General features: G+C 47.6%; 1 protein-coding gene across 2 annotated transcripts in view; it reads left to right on the top strand.

The window, feature by feature from the left end:
• The window catches only part of DEDD2 (death effector domain containing 2), a 111340-nt gene that overhangs the window by 16052 nt on the left and 82446 nt on the right, over positions 1-12842 (top strand). Inside the window, exons 2-3 of one of the 2 annotated variants that reach the window (XM_086933043.1) lie at positions 428-1033; positions 1533-1631. In XM_086933043.1, the coding sequence (XP_086789169.1) occupies positions 568-1033; positions 1533-1631 (565 nt within the window). In that variant the 5' untranslated portion in view covers positions 428-567. Of the gene's footprint in view, positions 1-131; positions 1034-1532; positions 1632-12842 lie in introns of both variants that reach the window. The other variant, XM_086933044.1, reaches the window with a different exon arrangement.

The raw sequence follows: 12842 nt of genomic DNA, 5'->3' as shown, positions 1-12842 counted from the left end.
GTACATTTTATAGGCTGCACAAAGAAGAGCTATGCAATTTTCATTTTAAAATGTTTGTCAGGCTATGAGAAATTGATGTCGTCTGTCACATAAGTAATGAAGTCAGCCGTGATTAATGAAACGCCTACCAGTGGGGGTAGTATCCTCCTCTTGAACCTTCTGTATTCTCCTCACACTGCCTTCCTATTAAATGCCTCCAGGCTTCTGCATCCTTTGTAGGCTGGGAGCCAGGAATGTTTATCGTCAGCACAATTTGCTTCGTCGCGTTTTAAGCTTTGCAGGGCGTTTAACGAAAGTGAATTAGAGCCTGGCATTAAAAATAAGTTGGTACACAATTTGGTTCAGGGTAAGTTACACTAGTATTATCGGGAGTGATTCAGGCTACAAGTCTTAGTGATTTAATGTTTTTTTTCTTTTTTTCTTCCAGATCCTGCTGCGATAGATCTCCGCATTCTTCTACTTCTGTTCCTCGACTGCCACGATCTGGTTGTGCACATTTAGGATTTTGTTTCGGGGTTTCCCACCTCGTTCTAGAACACTCATTTTAAACCCACTGTTTTCTTTAGTATGGCTGGCATCAGGGGGCCTGCTTATGGGCACTTCTGGGAAGAGGACGAGTGCTTAGAGTATTATGGCATGTTCTCCCTTCATCAGATGTTTGACGTGATAGGCGCACACATGACCGAAAGTGACATGGACGTCCTCTCCTTCCTTCTGGAGGAGACCCATCCTTTCACCCACCCCATGAACCCCGAGCTGTGGGCTGTGGAGGATGAAGAAGTCCAGCACGATGCCTTGGTGGCTGCTTGGCAGCGACTGAACCGCCGCCGCAGCGGACAGAGCCAGGGCAGAGCAGCAAGTGAGCACCTGGAAGCCAGCATCTGCAGACCGAGGAATGGCATCGAGCTGCTTCTGGAGCTTGAAAGGAGAGGCAAATGCGACGAGGGCAATTTCAGGCACATCCTGCAGTTACTGCGTGTTCTCACCAGGCATGATCTACTTCACTATGTGACCCTCAAGAGGCCCAGAACAGGTAACTAGAAACGTGTGAAGAAGTAAAACACGAGCTAACTTGATTACATCCCTGGCAGGCCTTGTAGATTGTGGGGATGTTCGGGCTCTGGAGGAATACTGGACCTTCATTAAGGATACCACCAAGAACTCTCCCTCCCGTGTTTGTCATTTCTTTTATTGCTGTGGTCTGCACCAACATGTTCACGATCCGTCTAAATGCTTGATCTCAGTTGTGGGATCTTCATTGATATGAATGACCATTTTCTACCCCCTCACCAAAAGCCCAGTTAAATTTTTTTAAACAAGTCTCCAAACTAGCTAACAGAGCTAGGTATTTACGTAATTCGTGCAGCATTTTATTTAATGCCATATCAACCTTCCACGCTGTGTTATAATGGTACTCTTTAAGTTGTCAACGTTCATATGAATTCAGCAATTTCATGATTAAGAACTAGGACTGTAAAATAGCTTTTCCTTCCGTTTGATTAATCTAAAAACTTACTTTTGTCCTATTTTAGTTTCTCCAGAGCGATTCACATATGGTCCTTCAGTCAACTATGAACAGACCGTGGATAGCTGTCTTAATTCGTCAAACGCACAGGGCGATCACTCTGAAGGTATATTCTAATTGTATGCTGTTGTTAATGAGCTTTCTCTTTAGTTGGTGTCAACTGTTTACATTTTAAAAAAACGTACTTTCTTTAATCAAGGGTACTAACGAACGTATTTGTGCCCTGTATTCTCCCACCCCGCATACATTTAAAGAGCTACTTCTGATCTGCTACCCGGTTGGTGGCTGTTTTTCCATATGGTAAAGGACAGACACTTACGTTTTCAATGGATAAACCCCCCCAACCCCCCACCCAAAGACAACAGCAGCAAGAAAACAAATGTTGGAGCTCGCAGCTCTTACTGGGCTGGAAATCTCATTTTTCATAGCCAGGTTAAAAGCAGTTATTGTCCTGCTAGTTTTGTAGAATGTTATTTACTCCAGCAACTTTAATTGATTCACATGCCTGAATCTGTCCTGTCGTCAAGGTGGGGGTACCTTTTTAAAAAAGAATTTCCTAACAGACCTAGAATACAATTTAGTAACATATCATGGTCATTATTTAAAAAATAACCAAACTTGGGCGATAACCAATCGGATGATACCGCTCTGTAGAACCTTCCAGAGAGACGCTTAAGTCCCTCGGATTTTCTACCGCACGTCATGCTAGGGAGTCTCCACTGAGCTCTTCTTAGCTTTTTTCCATGCCACTTTTTTGAAAGATTTCTGCAGATTTTTTCCTTCTGCCGTCACAGATAAACTTTCTAGATCTTTCTATCTGTGTTTAGGTGCAGCAAACTGACGTCCGTCATGTCAGGCAGACCTTAAATAGGGCTCTTCAGACCATGTTAATGTTATTTTGGAATTTATAAAGCGCAAACTATCGCTCCGAAAGGAGCATCATGGCGCTATCGGAACAGGGAGGTCAGCAAAAGCGAGATCTATATGGCAGCGAGTACATAACCATCTGACAGATTAAAATGCCAAGTTTTAAGTTTGTTGCGAAAAAGCATTTCCTGATCAAGTAGCCTTAGCTCCCTTTCCATGCCCTAGAGGCTAGGACACTGAGGGTTTTTTCCCCCTTTGGTTTTAAGGTGGAAAGAGGGGATATTGGCTAAATTACAGCCTGTTGATCTCAGAAGTCTTGTGGGACAATAGTGGGAGTATCTTTTAATGAGATATTTGGGGCCGATGTTGTTTAAAGCTTTAAAGGAGGTCAACAAAATTTTGAAGAGACTCCTTTTATGTAGGGGGAGCCAATGAAGTTTCCGAAGCGCCGCAGAGACAGATTATTTCCTGGGGAGTTTCAGTACCAGACGAGCCGCTGCATATTGGACGCTTTGTAATCTTTTTTAAGGTCGTTTTCTTTACTCCCGCCATAAGACCATTACAATAGTCTAGGCGGGAGAGTATAAGGGCCACCGCCACTGATTTTCTCACATCAATAAGGAGAAAGTCAAAGAATTTCTTCAATGATTTGATGACATTAAAACAACTACCGGCCAAACTCCTTACATGGTGGTCGAAAGATAATGACGCATCAAAAAGACTGCCCAAATTCCTGGCCGTTTCTACTGAACTCTGAGGTGCAGGGACTCCCTCTGGCCACCAGTCATTGGGACTAGAGTTGACATTTTTCCCAATGGGCAGTATTTCTGTTTTCTCGGACTTACATTTTAAACAGTTATCATTCATCCATTGAAAAACGTCCACAAGACAATTCCAAAAATTTTGTTCTGCCAAGCCCGGAGTCTTTATCCAGGGATACAATCAATTGTGTATCATCAGCGTATGATGTTACCATTATCCCGTGGAATTCGATCAAATAAATGAGGGGCACCATATAAATGTTGAAGAGTAATGGGCTCAAAATGGAGCCCAGGGGGACTCCTGAGGTGACACTCTTCTCCTTTGAGTGGGAGGGTCCTTGCAGGAAGAAGAGATTACATATCGACGACCCACATAAAGACTGTCTATATTGTCTTTATCCTTACATAAATCAAAGGATTGTAAGATATGCAGCGCATTTTCTACAAGGACTCTAAAAGACCATGAAGGCCGGCTTCTTTGTGGCTGCAGAGGCAAAAAAAACGGATTCTCCTGTCTGAGGAGGAGAATGACTCCTCTGAAAAATCCTCTACCAAACGCCTCCTAAGACCCAGTGATGACCCTATAGGTCAGGGGTCTTCAAACTTGTGTAGGTTGAGCCCCCCTCAGCTGATTTTTTGTTTTTTAGATGTTTGGGGCTCCCCCTCACCTGACAGAAATTTCTAGAATCTGGTACACTACATAATCGACCACCACGCGCATGTCACAGGCCATATTTGTCAACGAATGTTCAACACAAGAGTGTTTAGTAAACTGCAGGTTTGTGAGTTGGTTCTTTGTTTTACACATGACTTAGATTAATAATCACACAAATAACGTAAATGTGACGGGTGTGCCGGTTTTTAGCCACAGAATAGTGTGCTATTGTGACTGCAGGGTGAACAGTCCAAGTGCATTATGAGTGCAGAGTGATCACTGTGAGTACAGGGTAAGCGGGTTAATGGTGTGAGTGTATCCGGATCAGTGTGAGGGCATTGTTAATACTGTAAGTGCAGGATGAGCGTGAAACTTGAGGGCGATAATGAGGAGCGAGTTGTCTGAATGCGAGGTGCATTCTGAGACCGTTGAAGTAACTCCGCAGGGTATTGACGGCAGTGTAGGGTTTCAGATATGTTAAACTGTTGCTATTATGGCTTTAGCCAGGGATCAGGGTGGAGGAAACCCCCTCCTGTGACAGTTAACTCAGTTCTGCAAGACAAAAGCATGGGCACGTCGTGCCTTATCTATTTCCCCTCCCTCCACCCCTCTGTTACCGGAGCTCACCAATAAAAAAAATCCCATTTGAAATGGTTGAAGACTTATGACGCAGGACAGTTCAAAACTAACAAAGGTAAGATCCTCGTGTGGAGTGCGCCCCGCCCCCGAGTAGAACTCCGCTATAGGTCATTCCTCTCAGCAGTCACCTAAAAGGCACCCGCCACCAAAAAGGCACCTCAACAATATTTTGAAGTTTCCTATAAGCATGATGGTGCTCCTAAGTATCCTCTCAAACAGCAAGTCAAGAATCCCAATTCTACTAAAAAAATCTCTTCAGAGGCCGGCTTCAGAGCCATCTACTCCAGAAGATGAACCACACATTCAAAAAGCCTACTTCAGCTCCACGGACGGCTGTTGACGACATCCCTGACGAGAAGACCCTAATCTATCCTTGGTGAGTCAAGTGCTGTCTCAGCAGCGTCAACAGCTTCCACTGTCGCCACTATTGGTTTCACCGGTGGCAGCCTCCCCCAAAAATGACCCAGCAGATCCCTCATCGATGGCTAACCTTTCTACTATGACTTCATCGTCCACAGCAGCCCCACGGTCGTCATTGTGGCTTCCGCAGCAGCTTCACTTCACCAACTGCTCCTTGTTGACCACGGCTACCCCACCTAAGGTACATCCTGCTCAGTCGGTAAAGAAGCCCTCGCTGATGACTCCACAAAGATAGAAAAAAACGTTTTTCACTAGATAATCAAGAATAACACCATCTCTAACGTCACCATGTAAAGTACAGTCACTTTTGCCTTCCCATCTTTTGGATATACTACTTGGAAAAGATAATACTGGAAGGTGGACGTTGCTTTCACCAGATTTTGACAACTGGCTGGGGCAGCAGTTTTGAGACATCAAGTTGGGCATTCAGGCCTGCAGTTCAGACCAAGATACTGGACCTACCTTATGACAGTGAAGCATTGTTTTCAGAAACATGGATGAGTCTTTACAAGCAAACAGGACTTTGCAATATAAGATGTCTTTTTGTGCCGCTTGAGGCTAAGGACATCCATCTTACAGAGGAGGATACCAGCAGTATCGATATCCCACATACACTATCTCCAATCAGCAATGTAGGCCACAGTATAACCAATGCCAACCACCTATGGCTGCCTACAACGAATCCTCTTTCAGAGGAAAAACAGGACGACCGGGTAAAGAAGCGAACCGTCTCCAATGATTTTCCCCTGCTGCCGGCTACTGCCTCTCCCATTCCATCCAGGATAGGTGGAAAGATTACCATTTATCTCCAACATTGGAAGAAAATTACTACAGGTCAATGTGTCTTGGACCTAATTAAATTCAGTCATCGGGAATTCATACAAACTCCACCTCCAGCCCCTCCACAACCTGTTACTCAGAAACACCTACACCTTTAAAGTTAAGGGGTGGTTACCAAATTAAAGAAAAGAGCTATAGAAAGAGTTCCATTTGGTCAAATAGAGAAAGGTCTCTACTCCTGTTTCTTCTTGGTTTGCAAAAAGTCAAATAAGGGGAGACTTTTTGCACTTGAAGAGTCTCCACAAATTCCTTGAAATACAATCTTTCCAAATGATTCCCATCCAAGATATATTACAGATTCTCATTCCTTGAAATACAATTTTTCCAAATGATTCCCATCCAAGATATATTACATATTCTCAACAGAAACTATCACATGTTGTCCCTGGATTTCCAGGAGGCTTATCTTCATATACCCATACACCAAAAATATAAAACCCAAATACCTCTGCTTCAGTGGTTAGTAGTCACTGTTTGTTCCGGGTATTGCCCTTCGGGCTCAAATCTGCCCCTCGCATCTTAACAAAGTGCCTAGCGCCGGTTGCAGCATACACTGGGCAACATAATCATCACATTTTTCCCTACCTCGACGACTAGTTGTTGAAGGCCCCTTACTACTAGGCTGCAAGAGCATCCATGAAGTCATGTATGCATCTCTTGAACCAGCTAGATCTTACTCTGAACCCGGACACATCAGTCCTTCAACCCTCTCGGCAAGTAACTTTCCTAGGAGCCATACTGGATACCACTCTAAACAAATTATTTCCCGCGCTAGAGAGACAACAGTAACTGACTAGTTTGGCAAAATGTGTGCAAAAAGTATCGAATAGACCTGTCTGTGTAGTTTTGCAGCTTGAAGATCTTTCTGGATTCACTATGCTGTGCATATTCCGCTATCTGGTGGTTGGGTCCGGAATCGTAGTGGTTTTTTTTTCCGTAGCCCAGGTGGGCGTCGACGTCCCACCATTTGGTGTACCTACGGTGACGCCGGCATGCTTCCGGTGGAAGCTCCCACCCTTGGGCGCCATCTTCAGAGACTCTTTTTTCTTCTTCTCTTTGTGTCCTTGTAGTGAATCCATGGCTATGTTTGTTAAGCTTTTCTCCAACGTTATTCTTTTCACGTATCTTGTAACCTTCAACTTGCTTTCTATCTCATTTGTTTCCACCTTCTTCTCCAGCCTCTTCTTTCTGGCGGAGGTGGGTGGGTTCGCTAGTGAATCCAGAAAGATCTTCAAGCTGCAAAACTACACTGACTGGTAAACTCTTCGTTTTGCAGCGTGAATCTTTCTGGATTCACTATGCTGTGCATAGATTTGGTAGCGGCTTCGTTACTTTTGTGGCAGCTGGGTGGAAGATGAGCGTTGGTTGTTGAAAATATGTTAAAGCACTCTTTGTCCTACTTGTGCTTCCTTGTTCATCTGTACATCCACGCAATAGTGCTTAGTGAACGTGTGCACTGAAGCCCATGTTGCCGCCAGGCATATGTCTTGAATTGGTGTGTTGGCCAGAAAGGCAATTGTTGCTCCTTTCTTCCTGGTCGAGTGGGCCTGTGCCCCTCCTGTTAGCTCCTGCCCCGTTTGCTTGTGGCAGAATTGGATCGTTTGTGCGATCCATCGAGCTATGAGTCACTGGTCTACCCAGGTAACTTTTGCGAAGGCTGCGAAGAACTGTTTTGTCTTCCAGTGTTCCTTCGTCCTTTCAATGTAGTGCATCACTGCCCTTCCTGCGTCTAGAGTGTGGAGCGCCCTCTCAGCGCTTGTCGTGGGGTTCTGGAAGAAGCTAGGTATTTGAATACTGATTCATGTGGAACTTTGACTCCACCTTTGGCATGAAGTGCGGGTCTGTTCTCATCACAACCCTGTCACTGTGTATCTGAATGTAGGTTTCGTGCAGTGTTAGTGCCTGTAGTTTGCTCACTCTGCGTAGCGAGGTGATTGCTACCAGAAAGGCCGCTTTCATTGTCAGCATTTGCAGTGATGCCTTGTGGATCGGTTAGAAAGGTGCTTTCATGAGCTCTGTCAGTACCACATTCAGGTTCCAAGCCAGCGGCAGCATCCTTTTTGGTGGTGCTATTTTCTTAGCCCCTTCCGGGTGGAGGGGGGGTGTAGGCAAATGTTTTTGATCAGCTTATCCATAGGGCATTCCCCTGGGATAGTGCCTCTGATTGTCTGTATGCAAAGTACTGGCATTTTGCATTGTGGCGTGTTGCAAACCGGTCTATTGTCAGAGTGCCCCACCTCCTGAATAGTCTTTGTTTCCTGTATGTTGAGTTCCCACTCGTGGAATGCTGAAGTCTGCCTGCTGAGCCAATCCGCTTCTACATTGTCCTTCCCTGTGGCTAGCAGGTCTACTTTGAGTGGTATTGCCCATCTCCAGATTTCCTGTGCCAAGCTTGACAGAGGGAATGATTAAGTACCCCCCTGCTTGTTGATGTAAAACATCGTTGTGGTGTCAGCACCTTCTGGTTGTACAGTTGTTTCTGAAAGGCCTTGAGGGCCAGCGACAACGTTTCAGCTCCAGGTAATTGATGTGTCTGACCGCATCCGCTGGGCTCCAAAGACCCCTCACTCTGAGCCTGTTCATGTGTGCGCCCCATCCCTTCTGGGATGCGTCTGTGGTGATGGTCACTCTTGGGTCCGGTGGCGTTAGAGGCTTCCCTATTGTTATCCTCTCTTTGGTCCACCACTTCATTTCTTCCTGCACCTTGTGCGTTACAACCACTAGATCCTCCCAACTTCCTGTAGCTTGTGATCATTGCAGTTACAGCCCCTCTTGGAGTGGCCTCATCTGTAGGCGTACATTGGGGACCAGGTGCATGCATGACGCCATCATTCCCAAGATCTTGCTCACTGTCCTCGCTGTCAGAGCTCGCCCCTTCCTTCTGGAAGTGACGTTTCTCCCTCAGTAGGCTAAGTGTCCTCTTTTCGCTGGGTAACACCCTGCATTGGACGGTGTTGATTTGAGCTCCCAGGAAGATCTTCACTTGCTCTGGTTTCATCGAGCATTTTCCCCAGTGTATGGCGAATCCCAGGCTTGTTAGCGTTCCTGTGACTTGCTCTGCATGATCCTTGCATGTCCTGTAAGAGCTTTCCTTTATGAGCCAGTCGTCGAGGTAGGGGTACACATGTATCCCCTCTCTTCGCAGATGTGCGGCTACTGCTGCGAGGCATTTGGTGAATACCCTTGGTGCGGACTTCAGACCGAATGCCAGGGTTGTGAATTGGTAGTGATCCTTGTTTACTGTGAATCTTAGCATGTGCTTGTGCTGCCTGTTCATTGGGATGTGCAGGTACGCATCTTTGAGGTCTACGGTGGACAAGAAGTCCCCGGCCTTTATCTGTGGGATGACCTCTTGTGGGGACGTCATCTTGAATTTCTGAGTCTTTACATACTTGTTTAGGAACCGTAGATCCAGGATGGGTCTTGAGCTTTCGTCCACTTTTGGCACCAGGAAGTAGTTTGAGTACACTCCCCTGTTCAGTTCTTTGAATGTGACCGGTTCAATGGCCTCTTTGAGGAGGAGTTCTTGAGCTTCCTCTTAAAGCAATTGCAGCTCTCTTCCCGAGTGCTCTTTTCTTTGGCTTTCTGTTTGGTGGTCTTTTCCAACCCTATGCAGTATCTGAACTGTATGATGTTTAGTATCCACTTGTCTGTGGTTATTTTTCTCCACTACTGGAGAAAAAATCTCAGCCTGCCTCCTACTGGTGTTACATGTTCTTTTGTGTCTTGTCCGTGTAGCCCGCTCCTCCCCCGGAGGGTTTGAGTGGGTGAGCACCTTTTTTCCGTGTGAATTCACTTAGAGGGGGTTGTTCACCGCCTCTCATTCTATGGCCCAGTCCGTTTCTTTTTCCTCGAAATGACTGGCCCCTGTTCTGATTGTTCCAGTTTTGCTTCTGCTGGCCCTGGTGACCTTGGTTGTCACTCTGTTGACCCTGGTGGAACGCCTGGTGTGATTATCCTTGCTGGTTTCCACCCCTTCCATTTGGCCTCCGCGTAGGAGTGACTCTTCTCATCCCCCTGAATTGCAGGGCCCCCCATGGACCTTGCCGTCCCGTCGTCTTTCTTCAGTTGGGTGAGTTTCTCATCAACTCGGGCTCGGAACAGTGTTTCTCCTTCGAAAGGTGTGTTCATGATGTTGTTCTGAACCTCAATTTTAAAGCCTGAGTTCCTGAGCCAGGCTTGCCTTCTCTCTGTGATGCCTATAGCCATCAGTCTGCTGGATGTTTCAGCCCCATCCAAGGCTGTCTTCAGGCACGAGTTAGCAATGCTTTTCCCTTCTTCCACAAGGTGTGTTGCCCTCTGAAGGTATTGTTCTGGGAGTTGCTTGAGCAATTGGCCGATCTCATCCCAATGCTGGTATTGGTGCCTGTTCAGGAGGGCGTTGGAATTAGCCATCCGACAGTGCATTGCGGCGTTCCTCTCAATTTTTCTGCCAGTCGGGTCCATCATCCTGCTTTCCTTGTCAGGTGGTGACCCAGATGTTGGGACGTTGGCCCTTCTGGCAGTTGCAGCGATTATTGAATCTGCTGTGACGGACCCCTTGATGTAAGCAGGGTCCTGGGAGGAGAATTTGTATTTCTTCTTTGTCCTCGGCGTGACTGATCTGCATGTAGCCGGGTCCTTGAACGCTTCCTTCCCCTGTTCCGTGATACTTTTCAGCATGGGCAAGAATTGTCTGCGTGGGGAGCAATGTTTCCAGCAGGAAGTCCGCTTTAGGCTTCTCCTCTTCCAGCTTAACCCCATAAGCTGCTGCTGCCTTCCTGACTACCTCATTGTATGCCCCAATGTCATCCGGCGGCGAAGGCCTCGAGGGGTATGTCTCCACAGGCTCCTCCGGGTTTTCAGCCTCGATGTCCTGCCATTCCATGTCTTGGGCGGTCGAGGATCCTGAGCCGTAGCTTGACTGCTGCTCCCCATATTCACCCTCTGTGTAATAGAGGTCCTCTTCCTCTTCGTGTCCTGGAGTTTTCGGCGGCTCTTCGACGTCCAACTCCTCGTGCTCCTGAACCTCAGCGACTGCCGTCGCAGGCTTCGAGGGGGATCCTGAAACTTTTCATCTTTTCCTCAAAATCCTTCTTCCTCTGAAGGATGTTCTCCATCTCGGCCTCGAGCCTTCTTTTTGTTTCTTGCTTAACTGTGCGCCCTGCTCATCGTCGATTGTTTCAGCTGCTCTCTTCGACGGCGTCAACGGCAAACCTTTTTTCGGCTCCTTCTCTTTCGAAGTCAAAGTCCCTTTTTCGGGGGCTTGCTTCGACGACCTTGGCTTTTCGCCAGTCTTCGGCGCCCGGGAGTCCTTCTCGAAGGATCCGCTGGGCCCTTTATCAGGGATGCATCTTTGGGTCGTCAACGTTTTTGGCGCCGTTGCTCCCTTCGAGGCTCTGGACTCTGATTTCTGAGAGTCTGTCTCAGGGTTTCGAGGCCCTGTCGAGGTTTTCGGGGTTGTAGACTCTCCTACCTTGTCAGACGTTTTCTTATCAGTCTCTGCAACCGTGAAGTCATCTGGACCTTCGGCGATGTTGGTGGAGAGGCCCAGTTCGTAAAGCGTCAGGGCCTGGCCTTTTCCCTGCATCGTGTAGTGAGCTATCCTCTGCTTCTCTCGAACCCGGAGTGTCTTCGGTTTGAAGATTGAGCAGGCATTGCAGTCTTTGCTCTCCTGGTCGATTGGCAGGCAGAGGTTGCAGACCGGGTGCTGGTCCTTCTGCGCGAACTTGTGGTGGTAGTTTCTGCAGATTTTAAAGGGTGTCTTGTACATCCCTGCACTCTGGGGGCCCCTGTGTGCGCATTCTCCGAAGAACGTCTAAGATCTCGAGGTTCTTCCCCTTCTTCGTCGTCTCCTCTTTGATGGTCTTCTTCTCCCAATCTTGTTATGTTATGCTGGTTTTTTTATAGCTCACGGCTACTCAGTGTCCCGGCGCTTTGGTTGCACACCTATTTCATAACACAACAAGAGGGAAAAGAAAAAAAAAAACAAGATACAGAGGAGAGAAAAAAACAGAACCCAGGGCGCAGCTAAGAGGTGAAAAGCCAAGTTTTAAGCCCTTTCCTAAAAGCCAGTAGGTTAGACGTGCTGCGTAGCACCACTGGCAGCATGTTCCAAAGCTGGGGGGCTAGCAATCTGAAGGAACGGCCTCCAATACGTGCCCTTTTGACACGAGGAACATTGGCAAGGTACAAGGACCCTGACCTCAAGGACCTGGCAGGATGATAAAAAGCCATCCTTTTTTGAAGGTATTTCGCTCCGGTAGTGTGCAGCGCCTTATGCGCCAACGTCAAGGCCTTAAAGGTTATCCGCTTCCGAATGGGAAGCCAGTGCAGTGCCTGCAGGAGGCCCGAGGCTCTAGCACGGCGAGATAGTCCAAAGATAGCCCGTGCTGCCGAGTTCTGGACCACCTGTAGCTGTTGAAGCAGATATTCCGGCAGGCCAAGGTAGAGAATGTTCGCATAATCAATACGCGAACCAATTATCGCCTGCACTGTGACCTTCCTGTGCTCCTCTGATAGTAAAGGGAGAAACTTACGCAACATCCGGAGCAGGCCAAAACACGTGCCGGTAAGGCCGATTATCTGGGAGCGCAGTGTGAGGCCATTGTCGATCTTAATCCCAAGGTTTTTCGCCACCTGGGAAGAACTTGCTGGTGGAAACATGTTCTCCGGCCACCATACCTTCCAGTCCGGATCTACACTGCACCCGAAGAAGAGGACCTCGGATTTATCCGAGTTGCACTTGAGGCTGTTATGTTGGAACCACTGGAACACAGCCTCAAGGCAACCCCGGATCCTCTCTCCGTTGAAGTCCGCACCCCTCTCACAGGTGAAGAGGAGCTGGGTATCGTCAGCGTAAGAAACTATCTGAGCCCCGAAAGACTCCGCCAGAGCCGCCATGAAGATATTGAAAAGGGTCGGGCTCAATACTGAGCCCTGAGGGACCCCGACACCCAGTGGCGCCATCTCGGCGGAGCAGGCGGAGGCCCAGACCGTTTGTCGGCAGCCCGTCAAGAAAGAACGAAACCAGTCGAGCACCGTCCCCCTAAGACCGATCTCAAAAAGTCTTGCGAGGAGACCCTCGTGGGGGACGGTGTCAAAGGCCGCCGACAGGTCTAACATCACCAGCATCGCCCTACCACCTGAATCCAGC

Source organism: Lissotriton vulgaris, chromosome 7 (genome assembly GCF_964263255.1).
Source record: "Lissotriton vulgaris chromosome 7, aLisVul1.2, whole genome shotgun sequence".
Classification (NCBI taxonomy): Eukaryota; Metazoa; Chordata; class Amphibia; order Caudata; family Salamandridae; genus Lissotriton; species Lissotriton vulgaris.
The sequence above is the reverse complement of the archived record's forward strand: the minus strand, read 5'-3'. Positions and strand labels throughout refer to the sequence as shown.